The sequence below is a fragment of the Grus americana genome, chromosome 4 (genome assembly GCF_028858705.1).
Source record: "Grus americana isolate bGruAme1 chromosome 4, bGruAme1.mat, whole genome shotgun sequence".
NCBI classification, from domain to species: Eukaryota; Metazoa; Chordata; class Aves; order Gruiformes; family Gruidae; genus Grus; species Grus americana.
Genome location: NC_072855.1, coordinates 73,918,838 through 73,941,887, shown reverse-complemented (window position 1 = coordinate 73,941,887; position 23,050 = coordinate 73,918,838). Strand labels below are relative to the sequence as shown.

Genomic DNA, 23,050 nt, shown 5'->3' with positions numbered 1-23,050 from the left:
TAAAATACTTCCCAAAAAATCATAGGGAATCTATTGAAATTTCAGGTGTGAATAGCGTATGACAGAAATGGCTGTCCTGGGGGAGGCCTGCCTAATTAGCAGTCTGTATAGATCTGGTTCTTTCTCAGCCATGTGCAGGAGTTGGCTGGAGGTAATGTAAACCAGCCAGTGTCGCCATTGGTATGGGACTGGGTAGGAAACTGGGAGGCTGTGCCACTTTGCCCCACGAGCAGCCCCATGCAAGGATCTAGGAGCACTGCCCTGAAAATCTTTTCTTTTGTAATTCTGCAACGTGGGGCTGGGTGGATGTTGACTCTCTACCACAAACTATGACGTGTGCATGGGAACTTTTCTTAAGATGTTATCTACGTTTTTCTTGTCCTGGTGGTGCTTATTTTCTGTCACCTGGTTGCTTTTTACCCCTTTTCTTTGAATGTGGCATTGAGTGGTTAAAAATTAGTGGTTGTGGAGGTGAGGAGTGCTGATTGCAGTTGCTGTAGTTTACAGCAGCCTTGCCTTACAGGGAGAGCAGGGCGGGGAGAGCTGGAGTAGGTGTAAACAAGCACAGGCTTGTAGTTCTGATGCCTGCGGTAGCACCCTTTGCTTTCTGCAGTGCTGACAGGCAGTGGCAAACTAGGCTGAAGCTGTCGCAACAGTACCGCAGCATGCCCGCTACAAGAGTGAATTTCTTTTTATTTCATTCTGTGGCTTGCTGAAGACAGCATTGCTGCTTGTTTATGGCTGCTAAGCCAAAAGTAGCCAAAACGTCCAGCTTATTATAGAGATGGATACATTTGCAAAAGCAAAGTAAAATTACAGCTATGATGCAGAGGTGTCTGTAGCTGATGGAATAACAAGCACCTGTGCTGAACTGCCACCTGAATTCCAGTTTGGGTCTTATTTGATCTTTTGGGTTATTATTTTAAATACTTGCACAAAGAGTCATCTTCTTAGAATTTCCTCTTGTGGCTGGTCATGGTAGGGTCACGCCTTGATTTCTACCACAGGGAATTTCTAGAATGTCTTTGGATTAGTCAGAGCTCCAATAATTAAAAAAAAAACAAGGCTTGAAGTAAAAATGGGTCTCCCTTGTGCTGCTGTTTTAAGACACAAAGCTCCTGCAGCTTTTATCGCAGCTAAAGCGGAGGTAAAAGTGGGTAGCACCTTTTAGCACTATGTCTCCAGTGCAGGGGGAGCACCAGAACTTGTCGTGGAGTTAGCTGGAAGTCATTCTGTCAGTATTTGCACCTTCAGCCACCCCTTTCCCTGCGATGAAGCTAAACTTCTGTCCTGCAGTGGGCTGGGTTAGTTCACTGTTGATACAGTGACCTTGTTACACACTGTGCTCCATGGTTACCCTGAAGCTGTGAATCATAGAGTGTAAATATCAAATGTCAGTGTCTGTATTTTTCTCTCTTGGTCACTCTCTTTGCAGGTGTTCAGAACGGACCTGATCACTGCCATGAAGTTACATGACTCCTTCCAGCTGAACCCTGATGAATACTATGTGCTGGCAGACCCCTGGAGGCAGGAGTGGGAAAAGGGAGTTCAGGTGCCAGTTAGCCCAGGGACCATCCCAGAACCAGTAGCCAGGTATAGTTTGGAGGAATGTAAACAAATTCACATACATTTATGCTAGCAGCTTATGTCTACTTTGCCTTGGCTTCTTGAGCTTTATTCCACAGTGTCTAGCTAGAAAGGTCTTGGTTCTCAGAGACAAAGAGCAACCTGCCTCAGCTTTTTGAATGGTTGGAGAGGTCAAGAGTCAGGCCTGTTCTGCCTGTGTGTTGAAATATGAATGTCAGAGAATCATTTTTAGCGTTACATTAGGATGGAGTGTGATGACAGAACCTTAAAAATAGCTTCTGTTTTTAAGCCCAGACTTGACCTCACTCAGTATTGCTGGGAGAGCCCTTGTCTGATGCTTCTTGTGCTTAGTTCTGAGCCATAGGTTCCTTTCAAGGAACAGTTAGACAAGCCAGATTTAAGGGCTAGAGAAAATACAGCGTTTATTTTGGTTTCACTTTGGTTTTTTTGGTTGTTTCATTTACTAACTTAGGAAATTGTTTGTTGTACAACACTTCAGCTGTTTTAAGAACCATCCAGATGTGCATGTAACTAAATACATTAATGTGAGGTTTCTTATCCAAGAAACCCTTATTTTCCTTACCTTGTTAGTTACACTTCAATACTGTTTTCTGTTTCAAATTAAACAGTACAGTTGTAAGGGCAGGAGTGTGCTGCAGCCTGTCTTATCTATTTTATGCTTAGTTGGGATTGGAGTTGGAGAAAGTGAGAAGAACAAGGATTATTGCCATTTAATCATACTAGGTCTCTTTGAGTAAGACCAGGCTGGCCCATAAGGCATTACCAAATGACCCACCAGTGCTGGTGAGGCCAGAACAGCCTGAGCTCTGATACACAGCAGAAGATTCAGGGTGACGCTACACTGCTGCTGTCAGGTCTCCATCTGCCAGCGTTAACCTTCCAGTAGGGGCACTGCAGGAATGTTTGTTAGCACTTTTAGGTTCTCTGCAGCAACTTGTAGACCGCTGCACAGCCCCGCTAGGTCTGTACAATGAGGAACTTACCTGCACATCAGGTAACCCTTTCCTTCCTTCTCCTTCTGAAGGATTGGACCTGGAGCTCCAAGGAGAACTCGGCATTTTCCTCTCTGCTGTGCAGTTTAGAACATGGGAGCATACTGTTTCCCTGCAGTGCTCGTAGTCTGCTCCACACTGATCTCACCCAGTTCCTGCATAAAGGCACACACGTTGTACATGTGTGTTCATATTGTCTTCTCCTCACTGCTTTCTCTGTCAAGCATCTGCCAAGGCTGCAGGAGGGCCAGGAGACCCGTGGACTTTAGCAGAGGGAGACCTTCCAGGGGGTCCCCACCCTGTATCTTCCAGGGAGGTGGTTTGGCGGCTATATCAGATCCAGGTGCTCGCTTAGGAGAGAGCTTTTCTCTGCCAATGGTCAACAGAAATGTTCCTCCCAACTTAACATATGTTATTAAAGGAGATAGGGAAAGAAGGAACCCACAGTTGTAGGTATCAGCACAGGAGGCACCACTCTTTTTTTAGTTGCTGAGCTATCTCATATGGTTCCACTGGTGGGCGCCTGCTGGTCAGAGTGGCCTGGTTATCACCCTGTTTGCTCCCTCACAAAACATGCGGAGAGCCCTGCCATGGTGGTGCTGGAGTGCTGGAACTGTTCTGTGCCTAACTTGGGGAGGGAGATGTTCTGTGAATTGAATCAGAAGTAGTCAAACAGTAGCTGTTTAGAACAGAAGCGAAATACAGTACAGATAGCTGATGCTAATGAGGTACAGAATGAAGGATAAAAGGTTTTGGCCTTGTAGCGACTAGTAGGGCAGTAAGAGTAGGTTCAGAGGGATGGGGAAAGGAACGAGTCTGTGTGGCGATTCAGTGTAAGCATGCAGTCAGATGGGTAATTCAATTGAATGTGTTTTTTGGTATGTAGTAAGCGTTGCTTTTTTTTTTAAGTTCTATCACAGAAATAAAGAGATGGAGGTGGTTTGTTTTGAAGCCAAAGCACCTGTGCTTATTTCTTCTGTGCCACTACAGTGGTATTTAGATAGCATGCGCAGGGTGCTGCCCAGGGGTTCTGATTTCTGTATGGAGAGGTACTCAGGAAGGAATTTATGGTACAGAAGATTCAGAGAGCAGTGCCCAGTTTAAAGTAAATTCTCTGTGAGATGTAGTAGTCTGTAATATTTTAATACTGTGCAGTATGACCAGGCTGTCATTTGACACCGTGGCCTGTCACTCCTGGAGGTACCAACGTCACATTGTGAAGTGGGTTTCATCCAACTGAATTTCAGTGTGTGCAGTTAACTAAGAGACGCTGCAGTGTCCTCTACTGAGAGAGCTGCGCTGCAGGTGGACTGACAGTCATCTTGCTGTGACTGCTGTCCTTTGTGAATTGGGTGGGTTTGCTCCCAACTCCTGGCTTTGCAAAGTTGGGGCATTGCAGGAATCTGACCTAGAACAAATTAAGTGCTGTAGGTACTTTACCGTTTCCTGAACCAATGCCTATAGTCGGAACAAAATTTCAGTTGGCTTGCAGCTCAGATATGCTTTCGTGGTTGGTTGTTGGCCAACTGGAGCCACCAAAACCTAGGAGAAGGTAATTTCAGCAGCGGCTGATTAATATTTGCACTTGGCCCAGCATGACATTAGTGATTGTGAAAGAGGAAGTGCAGACCCAGGATGCCAGAGTTTGGATCTGCTTGGGTAAGTGAAGGTGAAGCTAGTGCAAATTACTGATTCTCTGTGGAAAAGTCTTCTGAATTTCGCAAAGATGGCAGTTCTGTAGCTACACACACTTATACAACAAAAAATTGAGAAGAAACATACTTTAAGAAAGAAAACTTCAATTGTAGCAGGAAGTACTACTTTTTTACTCGAATTTTCTTGATCTTAGTATTGTAGTTAAACAGATTGATTTTTAAAAAGTCTTAAAACGGAGCTCAACATCTGTGTATGTGGCAACAAACACTACATAAATACAGTGTTCCTACTCTAGCTTTAAAAAAGTGTGAATTTCAGGTAAGAGTAAGCACAGCTTTATCCTCTAATCTTTTAATTTTATTTTAGAATTCTGGTAATGAATTGCGTTTCTAGACAGCTCCAGTTAATTTCTTATAATAACCGTCAGTCTGTTACAAAAGTGCACTGTACTGTTTTCCCATCTCAGTGGTGCAAGATGATTGCTTAGATGGTTAGATGATTGCTGATGGTGGTTAGTCACTTAGAATGAGGCATTTTGAATTCTCTAGAAACAGGTCTCTCAGCAACCCAGCATACCTGATGTCTGCTTGTCTGTTTGTTTTAGGATTGTGTCTGAGACGAAAGCTGTCACGTTTACGCGTCCCAGGAAGTACATTGTTTCGTCAGGTTCGGAGCCTCCAGAGCTGGGCTATGTTGACATTCGAACCTTAGCAGACAGTGTGTGTCGCTACGATCTCAATGACGTGGATGTAGCATGGTTGCAACTTGCCAATGAAGAATTCAAAGAAATGGGTGAGCAATGAGTGCTTGTGATTTCATGTTAGAATCTGGCCACATGGTTTTTTGCTTTGCTGCTTTCTACTTCACAAGGGAATTCTCACAAAGTTCCCATTTTGCCATCAAGGTCCTTGAAGAGAGCATTAGAAAGACCATTCAGGTAGTTTTTCTAGTTAGTCCTTTTTAAATTTATTTTTCTCTGCGTCACATGTCCGTATCGTCTTTTTAGCTAGTGGTGTTCAGTGTGAAGAAGGTAGACGAGGAGTCTTGGGAGGTTTAGAGGACCTACACCAGCTGAATTGTGCAGGGAACGAGACAGTAAGGAATTCCCACAGTCATTTATTGGAGGAACCTCCCAAACCTTGCTGTGTCCATGTGCTCCAGTTCCGAAGCAGGAAGAGGAGCTGTCACAAGGGGGAAAATGTTCCCTTTTCTACAGCATGGTTTGTGTGTGGGAAGGGGCCGGGGAGCAGGGCAAGTACAGGAACGTTTCTTTGGGGTGTGCTTCAGGAGAGGATTTCAATGGAATTGAAGAGGATGTAAGTCAGCATAGAACTTTTACCACATTGTTTAGATAAGGGAGAAGATGCTGTGCCAGATGGAAGAGGTTTGGACATGCTGGTGAACGCTGTTTTTTTTTTTTTTTTTTTGTTTTAGCATTGTGGCAGTTCCGTGCTTTCCATTACAGTTTAGTCATACGGGTTTTACCTGGCTGTAGCCCATATGTGGCATGGCTTAAGACCTGGTAAAGCCACAAACTGACCATTTATAACTCTTTAAAAGTTTCTTCTTTTTAAATGCACGTATGGAAGAAAGAGATAACCCAGCCTTGACCTGGTCTCTTGCCCAAGCTTTTTTTCCAGATCTCAAGTCAGGCCTGCTCATGTTTAGTATTGGGCTTAGATGATTTCAAACCAGTTAATGATTCAAGAGTTTAGGTTACCTTTCCAGTTATCTTCAGGAAGGCAGCAGCAAGTCCCCTCAGCTTTCTTCAAAGAAAAATTCAAATTGATACCCATCTATCCAATGTAGATAATACTCTCTGTCTTTTGCCAAAACCACAGGAGGGCTACTGCAGTGTTACACTGGGGTGTGAATAACATTAGTGATAAAGTGTACAAGAGGGGCTTCATTGGAGATTTGTACCTGTGCGTGAAGCCCTGCGGAAGCCATTCTGCTACACCAACAGAACCTTCAAAAGTACAGATTGCGCATGAAACACCAAACAGCTAGAATTTGATGGATCTGATCTTCGATATTGTGTTTTGGTGTAGTTTCTTGTAGTTCATTTGCTCTCAATCCTTATCCACTCAGTTTTGCTGTACGCAGAGGGAAGGAAATGTTCCCGTCAGTACGAGGCAGTACATTGTGGGTCTCCAAATACGTACCTGGGTGCTCTAGCAGACACTGCAATCTACAAATACTGCTAATGGGCATTCGAAAAGCGAATTATTTCCTGATCTGCAGTTGCAGCTCTTACTTTATGGTGTCTCTGCAGCTATGAATTCCCTGTGTTTTCTTTGATACCTGTTGGAGTGCTTCTGGTACTGAAAATGTGTGTTCTGTCGTTAAAAGGATGACTGTAAACATTCAAACTGAAGCTGCAGCCCCTTGATTACCTTTTTTTTTTTACCCCTTATAAATGCACAGTCAATGACATATCTCTAAGGGTTTTTTTATAAAGCAATAGCCATCGTGAAGTTAGAATTTAGTTGCAAACTGGTCTAAAACCTGGTATCATCTGCTTTGCTGGTGTGATATTTCTGGGCTGCAGGGCAAAATTCACTCTCTTTCATCAGCAGGATTTTGGATGTTGCCTCTTGCTACCTTTGAGCTGCTCAGTTTGGGTAGTGTGGGATGCGTTGATCTTTGCTGCAAGGGTTTACCTGTCTGTAAGGGAAGCTGGAAGTACTTTTGTAGAGTGTTTGTCTTCTGATCTGGGGGAGCTAGAGAGGTTTTTTTCTTCTTCGTTTTGTGGAATTTGTGGCTCAGTTAGTCACAGGGAGAGCCAAAGGGAGGATTTTCTTGTTAAAACACACATCATGAGGTTGTCATCTTCTGTATGTCACAGTAAACGTTAGGTATTGGGAGTTAGACCAAAAGCAGAATATGCTAAGCCTACGCTTCATTGTAGTGATTTGAGTACATGGAAATTCTTGTGCTAAACTGCCTTCGCAAGAGGAGAACGATTGCTTGCAGTAGCATAGCTTTATTGGTTTCATGGGTGTTTGTGTGGCATGGTTTTGCGGTAAAGGTTGGCGTAGTACCAACTTGGAAGTACTACAGCCAGCTCATTGTCACGGCAAGTGAGAGCTGGAAGTCGGGGGGAAGCACTGTGCTTTTCTGATATTTTTCTTGCTCCTTCTATGGTAGGTATTTTTTCAGGTCTATAATAGTAATTTAATATAATTAACATTCAAATTACAGAATACTATAACGTCATCAGCCTGTAGCTGTGGTGTCATGAATACTTTTGAGGGATGCTGTTTGAAAAGACCATATCCCAGATCAGATGTTGCATTTATTTATTGTCCCAGATTTGATGTTGCATTTATTACAACTGTGTTTTTCCCCTTTGAAAACAAACTAATTTATTGGTGTAGCAGGTTCTGATGGAGACCCTAATTGGGGTTGCACCCTATTGGGTTGGAACCTGTAAAAAAACCAACAGTTATTAGAAACTGCAAGTTTGCTACAAGTATCATAGCAGATTATGTCACTGATTTCCTCCCTCTGCCCCCATCACTTTTGGTTCAAAACACTCTCAAATCTTTTACTGAAGAGTCAACATCTGGGTTGCAATATTGAAGCAAAAGCCATAGACGGTGCTGTCCCAGAAAGAAAGATGAGAACAAGACCAGGAAGCCAGTATCAGTTTATGAAAGTTTTTCTCAGGATTTTGAAAGATTGGTTTGGATACTCCACTTCTATTAATTTAATACAGTTATAAGACTTCTTTGACTTTTTCCCCCAGTTTCCCTAGTTTATGCTGCAGTAGGCATGATTGTCTAGGAATGAAATGTGTACTTGTGGGGGTCAGCTATATCTACTCAGCTGTTGAAAAAAAGAAGCTGGAGTTGTGCGTGGTGGTGGTGATCACTCTTTCCTTTAAATAAGTAATAACTCCTGTTTTCCAGGCATGCCTGAGCTGGACGAGTACACGATGGAAAGAGTCATAGAGGAGTTTGAACAACGATGCTACGATAACATGAATCATGCTATCGAGACGGAAGAAGGACTTGGTATTGAATATGATGAAGATGTTGTCTGTGACGTCTGTCAGTCTCCAGATGGAGAAGACGGCAACGAAATGGTGTTTTGTGACAAATGCAATATTTGCGTGCACCAGGTATGGCAGCCAGGGCACCTTGGGGGAGTGTAGGGTGATGACAGAAACTTTGCCAAACCATTAAACATAACAGGTTGGATTTTTTCCAGTGACGTACATTGATCTGTTAAGTTCTTGCAGAGTTCACCATTGAGCGGTAGGATGAATTCAGAAATTATGTGATTGAAGAGAATTGTTACATGTAATTCTAGAAATGTCACGCTAAGAGGGTGAAAAGTGGAATTGTGTATATGTGGAGAAACTTAGAAGGTGAGGAATAGCCTCCCCAAAACACACACATGCATTGTTGTACATTGTCACCTGGTCACTTCTCTTCCTCTTTTATTTTCCTCTCTGCACACACTTCTGGGGCTAATGCACCTTTAGTATCAGCAACTCAGGCTCAGCAGGGAGAGGAAAAAAGAACTTTCAGGCAATCAGTAGGACACAGGTGGGACTTAGTAGAGTCATTTTAATTGAGAACCTACTGACCTGAGCTGAGCTAATGAAGTGCTATCATGTGTCACCTTTTTGTGGCAGTTAAGTCATCTTAGTATGGACAAGCAGATATGATTTTAGCGTATCTGTTTCCGTGGCAGATGCCTTCCTGTCAGCCTATCCTTCCTTCCCAGCTTTAAGAAGTTTGCTTTGTCATTCAGTGTTTGGAAAGCAATGTTGTCCAACGAGCAAGAATGGCATTTTCTTGCCTGTGTTACTTAACTGCATTTGTACTAATGGTAAAGAAAGGCGCCTATGACAGCTGTAAGGTACAAATGGCTCAGAGTAAAGTGGATGTTTTTAGACCTGTAGCGCTTCTCTGATCCTTAGTCTCTGATCACATCAAATCTGAAACCTAAGAGGGTTAAAATTGACAGTAATTTGGACCAGGCTCTCCATAAAGGTGCAATCTGCTGGAAAAAAGTGATCTTAATTAGTTCCTGTTCTGCAGTTTTCCCCTGAATAAGACGTAAACCCCCGTGCTTTGGAATAATACTGAGTATTGCACAGCAGAGCTCTTGAATTTGTGGTTCTTGCCTTTTGAATCAGATACAGTCCAGTTCCTGTTACGTGTAGTGTTTGTGATACTGAACTTCATCCTATCATTCCATGGCATCCAAAGCCAACAACCTGTGAGCAGGAATTCCATCGGCTAAGCTACACTGAGATTCCAGAGTGAAATTCTGCACTGAAGAGCTGAGAAGAGAACAGCTTTCTTGTCTGTTGGGAGTCCCTTTGCTCTTTGGGCTGGCAAACACATTCTACATTTTCTGAACTGAAGAGGGCAGTGGGTTTTTTGTGTGTAACAGCTGGTCATGACTTCTGCTGCTTTCACAGAAAGATCTGTTTGGGGAATGAACAGGTGATGTGATTGGCTAAGTTTATGGAAGCATCCCGAGATCCTCCACAAGCTAATGTTTCTGTGGTGTTAGAAATTCCATAAAGAACATCTTGAGAGTTGTGAGAGGCTACATGTGGACAGCTAAAAAGTAACAGAAATGCATGTTTTTCCCTTTGCTTTCTTTCCCTTTTCTGTAAATGGGAATGCAGGCGTGTTATGGGATCCTGAAGGTGCCGGAAGGCAGCTGGCTGTGCAGGACTTGCGCGCTTGGCGTTCAGCCTAAGTGTTTGCTGTGCCCCAAGAAGGGTGGTGCCATGAAGCCGACCCGGAGTGGCACCAAGTGGGTCCACGTTAGCTGTGCTCTGTGGATTCCAGAGGTAGGTGCCAATCCTCCGGGAGTTCAGGGCTGAAGTGATTCTGGGAGAGAAGAAATCTGTTAAAAACACTGTTCCACCTAGTGCGCGTTGCTACAGTGAGTGTAGTGTATATATGCGTACTTCTTAGGAAGACAGCGTAAAAGATTTTCAATTAGATGCAAAGTCTGGCAGAATGAAGCATCATCTGTAAAGAAAGTAATTACATTGCCTTCGTCAACCAAAGATAGGCCTCAAAAAATTAGGCCTTTGCTGCTGGCAAAGCTCATTTAACAAGCACGCGAAGTACCGTTTTATTTTGCAAACGGAACATTAAAGGTGAATCAGGAAGGTTTGGATGTGAGAGTGAGAATTCCTAAGGGTTCTCATAATTAAAGTATTCATCCTGTATGCTAATTGTAAATTAGAGGGCTTCACCTTGAAACTGTTTTTTTCATGCAGTGAGGAACTGATTTTTTTTTTTTTTTAAAAAAGGAATTTTAATCTTTTAGTTCCTTATAAACTGAGGAACTTGGAACATGCTGATTTTGCATATGCACACAAGGAATTTGATTTCTTTGATAAAATTGTTTCCCTTTTCAGTTCACAGCGTAATAGTCACTCTGTGGTTTTTAACCTTTTTTTCTCTTAGGTGAGCATTGGCAGCCCAGAAAAAATGGAGCCCATTACGAAGGTTTCTCACATTCCCAGCAGTAGATGGGCACTGGTGTGCAGCCTTTGTAATGAAAAAGTTGGAGCTTCTATACAGGTAATTCGATCGCACAAATGTCTGTGTGTCTTGTTTTGTCAGTTTTTTAGTAGATACACAGATATCCACAGTAAACTTTCTGTGATTTCTTGTTTGTTACTATGGAGTTAACTGCACACAAAGTGCTTCTGAATGGTAGTGTGCTCTTACTTTCTAGTAAAATTTCAATAGCCAGGTCATCCCAAAGGACTTTGTAATTTGTAGATATGCTGATATGTTTATTAGTACACTGAAAAAAACTTAAAAAATGTTGTTGAGTAGAGGGAAAAACCTGTATTTCTGTGATGTACCACGTACAAAACCAAAGCTTGAATGCTGAAGGCTTCTGTGCTGAAACCTATCTGCTAGTCCCTATTTTTAGTCACTTCTAAGACAAGTTGGGTACCTCAGTGGGAGTTGAGTATTTCCTGTAAGGACCTGAATATTTAAGCTACAGAACCTGCCCAGCTCTCGCTGAAGTCAGTGGAAGCGAACACCTAGCTTTGAATTTCTAATTTTAGGTACGACTTAACATTGGACTGTTTTGGCTGTAACTATTTTTTCTGTAACTGTTTTATTGTTGGTCCAGCTTTGAAGTTGCTGGTGAGAACATCTGATCATTTAATATTAGGCTTTTTGAGCAGTAGGAAAGAAAGGGATTGTTTGACTGGTCTGCCCTGAGATTCAGGCAAGCCACAAGCTGAGGGAATAAGCACTGTTTCTTCCAGTGGTTGTGGGTAGATTCTGGAGCTCCTGGTGTTTCTAAGGGGGGAAAAAAAACCTCCTGGATGTGAGTTTCCCAGTTCAGGTTGCTCAGCAGCAGTGCCACATTCTGACTTCTGGTACTCGCTTGAGCTCAGGGATGGTGACTGCCCAAAACAGCAAGATGGGGAAAAATTCAGGCCAAGTGTCTAGTCTTCGCAGTTCCAACAAGACTGGTTTCCATATGCAATAAATAAGTAAACTATAAAGCTATTTGTTTCATGCCAGCAACTCACATTCTTGGGCCAGGGCCAGTTTGTCTCATTGCATACTTCTGAAATTCTCTCTGCAGTTTCAACTGGATATGGATTCAGCCTTTCTCACCGTAGCTGTGAGTTGTTGCTGTTAAATAACTGAATTGATCCGCACCAGAGCATTTCAGACTGGGCAGTGTGGTTTCACATGCACATTGATACTGGGTTGTTAGCGGTAAAGCACTTACAGATCTTGTACAGTGCAAAAATCACTCAGAAATGTTAAATAGTAATTTTAAGAACAATTTCAAAATCCAGAGAGATTGAGAAAACACATTACCAAGCCCCACATTTTTGAAAGAGGAGCTACTTGGTTTCCTGAGGAATGAGACGCAACTTTAATCTACCTTACTCAAGAACAAATGATGAGGGAGAGTAAGGACAGGTGACCCACTCAGGGCAGTGCTGTGATTGTGTAGAGAAAGAACAAAATGTAGTTTAGTCTTGTGGTAATGCTCTTCACCTTCAACGTGCTTCAAATACTTCAGCAAAATGAGCCTCAGAAGCTCCCTGAGATAGGAAGATAGGACTGTCTCATAAGGAGTCTGAAGAAGTAGAGCTCTTCCTGTTTTGTGGCTAGCTTAATGTTACAGGATTCAGGATGGTAAGACCTGCATTAAGACACACAAATTGCTCAAGCCCTACACTTTTTAAAAATTAGGTTTTATCCATTTCCTTTTTTCCTCTGGTCTGAGTCATTTGTTGAGGTTGCCAGAAAAAGCTGTAAAGCAGCAATGCAGCAGTAGTTCCAGTGAAACCGATCAGTCTGTTTCCATTTAAGGAATGTATAAAATAGTAAATGTTAAGTAGAGAAAATAAATCTGTCCACAGCATATAAATTTGCAATCGTAATACCTCCTTGCAGAGCTGTCCCCTTCCTCTTGGCCGCTGCTACGTAGCTGAAACTGTTTGGTCCTTTCTCCAGACCTGTTCTGAGGGGTAGCTCACAGTAGTTTAAGTTGAATGCTTGAGTATTTGTGTATGTTAGTGTGCGGGGGGGGGGGGGGGGGGTGGGGGGGTGTGTGTCCTTCCATATTTCTTCTGATACCACATCTCCCCTTCTTGTGACGACACAGGATGACATGCAGACACGAGGGCTGCCACTTCAGATAGTTCTACATTTGAAATTACAGGGGAGAGACAAAAAACCCCTGCAGTTTTGCCTGACATTTTACAAGAGTTGTGCAAATCTTGGTATCATTAAAGCTAGCAGTGAGAAATATTTAGATTTGTGGTATGAAGTTGTATGCAGCAGAGAAGAACATTATACAAAGCTGCTGCAATAGAAAGGAAGTAGCATTAACTGGAGGAACAGAGCAAGCGAGCAAGCCTCCAGAGATGGTATGAGATGTGCACCACAATTACAAAAGCCGGCAGCTGGACGTCTGCGTCAGGCTGGGCAGAGAGCAGTTGCCATAAGCTGGGAAAAAATGAGACTGCATGTTATCCCAGGTTCAGCAGATTTCCTTCCGATGAGACAGGCTTTCCCCTCTTCTCCCAATAAAACACTAGCCACACTAAGAGCTGATGATTCTAAATGATAGCAGCTTGGAAACCGTGGCTGAAGTACTCCTCTGTCCTGTTTGGTGTTCCAGTTGGGCTGCTTTTGCCATTCGTTGGCAAGAGGGGAAAGAGCAAAAGATGCTTTGGTATTTTTAAATTCCTTTTATATGTTGCTTTTATTAAAGAATGTTCATTTGAAACTTCTGCAGTTTAAACTCTGTATACCTTTATATGCCATCTGGCTGAGTCAGCCTGAGCTGGAAAACCCAGAGGAGAAATATACCTGGCTTCTTTACAAAGTACTGTGTAAATACCCTAGTGCAGTGCATTTCTCTTTGAGGGGAGATAACTTGGTTTAAGCATAGTTTTCTTTCCTCCTAGTTAATAGCACTAATGTTAATTTCCACTTCAAATTCTTTTCGCTGGAGGCAGAGGTGTGAGTTGATACTAATGCATATGTATGCATGTGTGTATATATGTACATACCTATATGTGTAAACCTTCCGGTGTGTGGCTGGCAATAGCTATGACAGCATTTTGCAAGAGAAAGTTACTTATAATTGAAATGAAGTGCTAAATCAGCTGAACGACTGCCCATCACTCCATGACGGCTGGGTTCACTGGGAGGGAAGAAAAATGACAAAAAATTGAATTTCCTGTTCTCATCTCCCAGGTGAAGTGAAGGCTGTAGTCAGGGAAGTAGTGATTGACAGTGATTTAATATTTGACATTCTAAAATTCAGATAACGGGGGGGGGGGGAAGCCCCTTGGCTGAGGCCTTTTGGGTAGCATGGATCCAGGTGCTGGGAAAGACTTTTAATTAAAAGAACCAGACTGGCCTGGAGCCACTGAGCTGTTTTTCCCCCCTCTGTCATGCTGGCACAGTCAAAGGGGGAATGTTGCCCTTTGTGTAATGCTGCCTTATGCGAGTGGCTCTGCTGACCGTAAGATCGCTCCTCTTGTGGATTTGCTGGTTATTGAATAGTGTGATTGGGCTGGGGAGGGGTTAACCACTCCTGTCCCACTGGGCCACTTGATCCTTGCCTGGCCTGAAAGCACTAAATCGTAACCCTAATTAAAAGAGAGAAAGAAAGTACACACAGCACAGAAGCAGAGCGCGGTAACAGGGTCAGTCTTCCAAAGCAGTTCTGGCTGCTCAAGTAGTTTTAGGCAGTGTGGCTTCTTAAAGTTATATTTGATTAATTTAATTTCTGTAGTGTTCAGTGAAGAACTGCAGAACAGCCTTTCATGTCACCTGTGCGTTTGACCGTGGCTTGGAGATGAAGACCATACTGGCGGAGAACGATGAGGTGAAATTTAAGTCGTACTGTCCCAAGCACAGCTCCAGCAAGAAAGTGGATGATGACACTTTCAGTGAAAGCCCAGGCCAGGAGAACGGGAACGGGATTCAGGACAGCTCTCTTCCTGCCCACATCGACCCTTTTCACAGCATGGATCAAAACCAGGAGGAGGCCCACAGAGTGAGCCTCCGCAAGCAAAAGCTCCAGCAACTGGAGGATGAGTTCTATACGTTTGTTGAGTCTTTGGACGTGGCTAAAGCGCTGCGGCTCCCTGAGGAGCCGGTGGGATTCCTTTACGAGTACTGGAAACTAAAAAGAAAAGCCCACTTCAACAAGCCTTTGATTACCCCAAAGAAGGATGAAGAGGACAACCTGGCTAAACGGGAACAGGATGTTCTATTCAGAAGATTGCAGCTCTTCACCCACCTCCGGCAGGATCTAGAGCGGGTAAGCCACTGCCCCGCCTGCGCTTGTGCAAGGTGTGCTGGCCTTCATTAGCTGAGTTTCCAAACGAAGCTCTCGGTTACTGCCCAGCATGCAGGCACTCCGTGCTGCATCTTAACTCAAAGTTGTATAGTCAGAAAAGACTGTTAACACTCAGTTTCTGCAGAGCAGAGTGGTTCCACCAATTACCCTTGTCGAAGGGAGGGCCAGGTCACAGGGCAGTGGGTTTTGGTGTGTAGCATCCAGTCTCCTCATAACTGGATTGTCATATTTCTGCTTGTGCTTTTGTAATGATCAGCACTGATGACTGGGGCCTGTAGTGCAACCCCAGCAGCAGCTTTTTTAGCCTTTAAGGGCTTTCCCTGCTCCTTTCATCTGGTGCGCAAGAAGGAAAAGGTCGTAACGCTTACCTTGATTTGGAGCAGATCTGTTTTCCATTGACACAGCATAGAACGTTTCCCTGGACTCTGTGTAGTAGGTTGGGGAGGCACATGATTAGGTTTCGAATGTTTAAAGAAGAGTTCAGTAGGATCAGTTTGGTGTTTTAAGTACATCTGATCCTCTGATGACCCAAATTCCTTCCTTTTTGGATTTTTTTTTGGGGGGTTAACTAGTAGAGTTTACGGTGTTAGAGCCAGAAAGGGCATTAACATTATTATTTCAGTTTTTCACGCCTGTACAGCATATAGCTTGTGTAGGTAGGCAACATCTGGAACTGGGCTCAGGAAGGCCCTACCTCAGCCTCACTAACCTGTGGGTGAACTAGAGCCTCTCTTCCAGGTTAGCATCTAGTCCTTAAGTCAGGATGGCAGATGCTCACGCATCTGCTACCTCCTTTGTAGAAGATGTGTGTAGTAGTCTCTTTGATCAGCTAAATAAGTTGAGTTTGTCACTATGTTCACTGGATCTTAAAAATGGAAAGGATACATACAGAATAATTTAAGTGTGATGTCAAAACAGGATATAACACTCTAGTAATATGTTTAATATTTTATTACTCTGTGGTTCCCACTCATTGTACATCCAAGATAAAGTCAGGTAGACTTGATTATGAATAACATTAATGATGGTGTCATCCATCTGGAAACAGATTTTGAAATCGTTATCCAGTTCACTAATGAAACAGGCAATTCTGTAGACATGACACAGCTGTTGTGCAGCTTGGATCAGGGTCAGCAAAGAACAAAAGCCCCCCCCGCGCTGTACTGGGCAGGGTACCAGGACAGACCAACCCCACAGGATAGTGACAGTTAATTTAAGTACTGGTTGTCCCAGGACTGGAAGCCTTAAATCGAGCAGGACCTTAGCAAAGAAATAAAATTTCACAGCCACCTCTCTCCTAGAGCTTAAAACTTACACAGCTGTCTACATTAGAATGTCACATTTTAAGCACAGAAGTGTCGTTTTCTAGTAAAAAACCCATGAGATGATAGGCATAATAATTATTTTATTACTGTTTCCAGTCCATGCTATGGACTTGCCTGCCTTCATTTCAGTCCATGGTACTGCAACGGCAGGGTCATCAGGAAGGCTGGTACTGTTGAGTAGCTCTCCCCATTCTCATGCTATTAATTAAGTATAATTTTCTTTTGTGTCCGAAACAATAAGCAGCAAACGGTGCTAGGCCACCTAATACTGAGTGTATTTAAGCATTTCTCTAGATTGCCTGTAAATATGTATAGATGATCCAGATGTTCATAGAAGTTACTTCTGTGCTGTAGGCTTCCCAAATCTGATTGAATAATCTCTCAATTACATGGTATTTAAGACTGTTTTCTAAGAAGTGTGTTGAAGGTGGTTAAATTTAAATACATTAACTTGTTTAAATGGTATGTAGTATTTAAACTGAACAAATTCAAAGCACAGATTGACAACATTATAGAAACACAGTTCCTGTAAAACTCATCAATGCGATGTTTTCTAGGTGCGTAATCTCACTTACATGGTGACCCGAAGGGAAAAAATCAAGAGATCTGTTTGCAAAGTTCAAGAACAGATATTTAATATCTACACAAAGCAGTTGGAACAAGAAAGAGTTTCAGGTATGTTCAGTGTTACCTTTTTGACACAGGAGCACAGGCACAAGCTTTGGTTATAGGCTAATGGCCAATTTTGAAGGACAATCGGGACCTTATTTATTCTCATTAAAAACTTGTGTAGTCCACCATGCATCAGAAGATTGGAAGAAAAAAATGAGAATGGGTGTGGCTTTAATGGCGGGGTCATGGCTAGGGAAAGGGGTACAGGCTGTGGCATCCTCCACAGGGTGCTGACTGGCTGCTCCCGCTCCCTTCTGGTGTGAGTCTTTAATGACTCCTTATGACCGGGACTGACATTCAGGTGCCATATGGTACCTGGTAAGTCTGTAGCTTATTAGTGCCGCTGCATTAATGTTTAGTATGTGCTGCTTTGCATCAGCAATGGCAGTTTAAAGAAATGAATTTTGAAAAAGTAACACTCCGGTTTTAAAACAACTTTTTTTTTTTTCCTGCCTAATCTCACTGACAGCAGTCTTTTCTCAGATGAATAACTTCAAAGTTACTGCATTAACTAGATTACCCTTAAAGTATTCAGTAACTAATAAACCGTATTTTAGACAGAATCAATCAGATCTACTTGCTGATTGCTTTTTTCCCCTGAGGAGTTTCTCTGTCGTAGTGGCTGTAGCAGTGCTAGGATTTATATTTGCTACAGGTGTAATTAGGTGCAGCACAGCTACAGGAAAGTAAACTACACATAGTACATTGTGAAACCACGACATAGCCACGTAATTGCGCTGTGAAGGTGCGGGATTGGCAGTCAAATACCTGTTTATGCAGAACATGTCGGGCATGAGGAACCCAGTTAAAATAGGTACATTCACAAGCAGCGGTATTTACCCAGACACAGAATTGCTTGACTTGAACTTACTTTGTTTACATTTAGGCGTGCCTTCCTCATTCTCCTCAATGGAAAACACGGTGTTGTTCAATAGTCCATCTTTGGGCCCCAACGCCCCTAAGATAGAGGACTTGAAATGGCACTCTGCATTCTTCAGGAAACAAATGGGCACATCTCTAACCCGCTCTTTGAAAAAACCACACAAGAGAGACAGAGTAAGAACCAGCTCTGGGAATGACAGCAAGCCCCTGCTGAGGCAGCCTGGCCAAAGGGAAGGCAGTGTGGCTCCAGGTAGCTTTTTAAATTTTGATAAGACCTTTGCAGAAACACGGATGGTATCAGCGCAGCAGAAAAATGGCATAGTTATACCAGAGCACAGAAAAAGAAGAGACAATCGTCCACAGTGTGAGGTGATCAAGGCAGAACTGAAGGAAAAGACTTCTAAACACAACCACAAACCGCTGCGACCCACAGAACTCTCTCAGAGGCAATCAGAAAATAAAAGGGCTGTGAACCACTCCAGTGGTAGGTCAGCACCTGGCACGCGGAGGGATATAGTGCCTAAATGCAACGGGGGTCTTGTCAAAGTAAACTCTAATCAGACAGTAGTTAAAGTGCCTACGACACCCACGAGCCCGGTGAAAAACTGGGGCGGATTCCGTATTCCAAAGAAAGGAGAGAGGCAACAGCAGGGCGAGAGCCCGGAGGAGACCTGCCACCAGAACTCCAGCTACCCCTACCTGGGCGTGGGCAGAGTTTCACCGAAAGACAGGGCAAAAAGTAAGCTCAAGCCTGACAGCGAGAATGATGGGTACCTGCCTGATGCTGAAATGAGCGACTCGGAGACTGAAGTGGCTGAAAAAAAGTGCAGGCAGCAGAGACTCAGTCCAAACAGCACTATCAGCAGGAGGACGGACATTATTAGGAGAAGCATCCTGGCATCCTGACTGGACAGAGAGATGGTGTCAGCTCTGTGGTTGGTAGAGTCACTGCCTACAAGCCAACTCCGCATTATTTATTGGTGTGAGAGAGGAGAGTTCTTAAGACATGGCTACAGACTGACAAATTGATAACCTGTTATTCCCGAGCTGTATAAACATGTTTACATGCACTTAAAGCTGTTTTTTCTCCCTCCCCTCCCCACCTCCCCATTCTGTGAGAAGCTTGAATCTCCTTTATTTGCAACTTTCCTGAGTAACCACAGAAATGACATCACTACTAAAACAGGATTTGTGATGAACACTAAAATAACTCACCTTTTAGAAGGGGCTAGGGCAGGTAGGGAGAAGTAGGCTGCATTCATCCCTTTTAGCTAAAAAGCACTGATAAAATTTTACTCCTTTCCCCTGCCTTCTGGAAAAGCACAAGCTCTTAATTTAACTAGTGTGTATTGAATGGGAGATGGTTAACCATACTGCACCCTGTTACAAATGGTCACTTTCCTTGGATGGTGGTAGGTTTTTCTCCTCTGCAGGATGTTTCGTTGCATTCAGTTTGCGCATAGGTGGCAGCTCAGAACCCTCCATAAGTTCCAGCATTTACAGGTAAATACATCTACAAGATGACCAGATTTAACCATGACATTATACTGGAGGAGGGAAAGGGTCAGGTCAGGGCTGCAGCTGCCTTACAGTGCAACAGCTTGAGAGGACTCAGACTGAGCACAGTGGACACTTGAAGGGCCCAGTTCTGCGGGGTAATGCACCCTGCAGAATAACCCCTCACTGCTCAGTTACCTCCCTCTGGGAGTACGATGACAATTCAAGAAAAAATTTCTAAGGCACTAGTCAGTAGGATTTCCCAAAGGCCACCAGATATGCACTAATGGTATGTATTGGGAAAGCCGGGCTTAGGACACTAAAGCGTTGCTTTAAAGTGGACATGAATATATATATTTTTAAATAGAATAAAATGGAAAGGCAATAAATTGTGATTAGCTCTTTACAGTTAAATGAAGAGAAACTATTTCATTCTATTCTGGACTAGATTTGATGGAAGAGGGAACTCATATACTGATTGCGTACTTTTTTAAAAATAATTGCAAATGGCAATAACTAGCAAGCTATGAGCAATAATATTGACAGATCATTAGGATACTGTTTTGTATCAAGTAGAGTGCACACATAACAGTGGAGTGTTAGGAACCTGTAAATTTTGGAATTCTGCCTAGATGTAAGTCAGGTACATACTCGTGAAAAGTTTAAGCAGCAATGTGTTACAGAAAGACAGGCATAAAGAACCTCCTTCCCTACTCCCAGCCTGCTGTTACCGCATCCACTCACTTAATGTTAGAGCCTTGCCTCTTGAGCAGGGAACATTTAAAACAGTAGAACTCTGCCATAACTGAGTCTTCCAGAGGATTCAATCAAAAAAAAAAAAGGCTTATTAACACCCTATCTTGCTATGCAAGTTATCGCTTAATTAAATATTTCCAACAGAATGCATACCTATCATTTGTTTTAAAACTCAGAAGTCTTAACCTTTTGATACCTTTTAGGATTATGTTGAGGAAGGGGAATTTTGTGTAAGATAAAATACCATTGCTGGTCCCAAGGAGTCAGATTAACTGCATTACTTACAGAGGTGGAAGTCAAACAGGCCACTGGTGAATCTGAAATTCTGTAGTCACTCTTGGGATGTGCTAAAAGAAAAGTACTTATTGATCAAACAACAGCAGACAGATAAAAGGTAAATGCAGGTGAGTTCTACTACGTTTTTCCAGACAAGCGCTGTTACTTTCTGGAAGAAAGAAGCTCATGACCATAGAGAGAATTGTTTGTCAAGCCATAGATGGAATAATCTAAATTTTGATTCTAAGTAAACAACCTCACACCAGTTTGGAAGAGGTACCTTGTTCTTTTGCACTATTACAAATGCTAAGGTTGTGCAGAATTAATGCCTTATCTGTTTTGCTCCCTGACATTTAGGTTAATAAGCTTTCTAATATTTCAAGTTAAGCTGAACCAAAACCAAAAAAGCTGTAAGAAGACTGCAGTGTGACCAGCTCTGTAGGTTAGTTTTGTCTCCCGTGCTTAGCGCTCAGAAGAGGTGTCAGAAGTACAGCAGTGACAATACAACCCCACCCCCTATTTTACTGGGATAGAACAATTTGCTGAACTTCTGGTTTTAAGCGTTACCTTTCCTTGTGCAAACTGACCAAGAGATCTTTGATTATGATTGGTGTATTCTGTCAAACTGTAGGCTAGTTGAACTTCTGTAAAGTTGCCTGGAATGCCATTTGTTAGGTTACAAACTCACACAAATCTAAATGAAGGGTTTTATGTGTTGTGTATAAATCTTAATTTCAGAAATTTGAGAAAATTGTCATTACATTTGTAAAACCTTGTACAGATGATTTTTCACTATGTGCCTAGCTTCGGTGTCCATTCAGCTGAAATTAATTAAAAAAGGTGCATGAAGAGAAACAGATAGAAATAAAAAGTATATGTAGAGATGACTATTTTATATTACATGGCCCAATCCTGTATTTATTTTCTCCCTTTTTTGAAGTATTTATAAAGACCTAGTTGAAGACAGCTGTATTTTTTGTTAAAATATTCAGTAGAATTGTGCCTTTTTGTCTGTATGTGAATAAATGCTGTACATTTTTGCAGTACCCTCGCTAGCAGTGTATTAGAATTTGCAGTAGTGATTTTGTTTGGGTTCTTACATAAACACTTCACTGCAATGATCTAACAACTTTCACGGTTAAAATAAGCATTTAATTTGCATTATTACAGGTATCAAAATTCATGCTGTGGTTGCAAGAGAAAGGTATTATTTCTTTTCGAGGAATAGCATAGGGTCTTATTACTGACAGCTGTGCCTGTCCCATCAACAGAAAATTGTATCCTTTTTCCCTTGAGATCCTCAAAGAGATGTTGCTTACCGTTTACATTTGTTGATATACAGTGTCCTCTGAAAGTCCATAATCTTCCACTGGAAGAGGAACATGAGGTTTCTTGCCTGTAGATCTTCAAGGTAAGTATGCCGAACGTGCGCTCACACTGTGAACGCCTACAAAGTCCAGCACTGCCGACAGAGAAAACCAGCGCTGGGTAAATAACTGTACCCCTTTACAGAGCTTGCTGACAGCAGCCTTTCTGGAAGGCACTGCACCGCTGGGGTTCCCCGGGTAGGACGGGGTCAGAGCTGAGGGCAGCTTGCTAACCACTTCAATAGACTATGAAAAGTTCCTTGCTGTGACAGATCCTTCAAGGTTGGCCTGTGCCAGAAGGTATAGGGCTCCTAGGAAGACCCAAAATGAAACTTACACTACCTTCATAGTCTGTTTCTCTCACCTGTGAATGGAATTAACTGTTCACCTAGAAACTCTTCCTGAATAAACATAGTCAAGAACAAAGTTTTACTCAATGGGAAGCATTAATACCACACTAGGAAATCTTTGAAACACTCAAAAACTTGTGTTGCAGTGGGAAAGGAAGGGAGGGGAAACAAAACCTTTGAATGGAAGAGTGACAGGAAACTTACAGATGGAAACAAATGTAAACCAAGACAGATGGTTGCAAAGCCTGCTGCTCCATTCCATGGAACAGTCCAGTATTGTGAGGGAAAGAGCAAAACTTATCTAAACAGCAAGCGCTTTTCCTCTGAAAGTCCAATTTGTGAGCAACGCTCCAGCAGCTGCTTCTAGACGCCAAAGGGAAATGAAAGGACGAGCTTTACTTGACCATGTTCTCTTTTGTGGCTCAGACTGATGTATTTGGTCAATTTTTAGCTGCTCAGAGGATTAGGCAGACAGCTGAAAGCAGGAAATCTTTTTATTTCCTGTGTCATCTGCCATAATTGCTCTGCTACACCTTAGCTTTACTATTAGGTGCTTGTGTCGTCATTGCAAGTCATATTCTGGTAAATAACCTTTACACAAGAGCTATACCACAAGTGACAAGAATATACCTGTAATTAAAAGGGAACCAAGCAGATGCCCTTCTGTGCCTCAAAGAACAAATACACAAATACTGTTGCCCAAAACCTCACCCTTACCTGCCATTTTCAGGCAGGTTTCACTTCACAGCTAGAGCCTTGCTTTAAGGAGTGAATCCCACAAGATCTTCCAGTTGGTCTGTCATCATCTCGGCTGTGCA

General features: G+C 42.7%; 1 protein-coding gene across 21 annotated transcripts in view; it reads left to right on the top strand.

The window, feature by feature from the left end:
* Positions 1-21,848, top strand: part of JADE1 (jade family PHD finger 1) — a 148,340-nt gene extending 126,492 nt beyond the window's left edge. For 19 of the 21 annotated variants that reach the window (XM_054825330.1, XM_054825349.1, XM_054825338.1 and 16 more), the window contains exons 4-11: positions 1,436-1,593; positions 4,861-5,048; positions 8,171-8,382; positions 9,910-10,077; positions 10,706-10,822; positions 14,538-15,068; positions 16,990-17,107; positions 17,991-21,847. In XM_054825330.1, coding sequence (XP_054681305.1) covers positions 1,436-1,593; positions 4,861-5,048; positions 8,171-8,382; positions 9,910-10,077; positions 10,706-10,822; positions 14,538-15,068; positions 16,990-17,107; positions 17,991-18,892 — 2,394 coding nt within the window. In that variant the 3' untranslated portion in view covers positions 18,893-21,847. Of the gene's footprint in view, positions 1-1,435; positions 1,594-4,860; positions 5,049-8,170; positions 8,383-9,909; positions 10,078-10,705; positions 10,823-14,537; positions 15,069-16,989; positions 17,108-17,990 lie in introns of all 21 variants that reach the window. The other 2 variants (XM_054825329.1, XM_054825328.1) reach the window with 1 other exon arrangement.
* Positions 21,849-23,050: the final 1,202 nt, after the last annotated feature.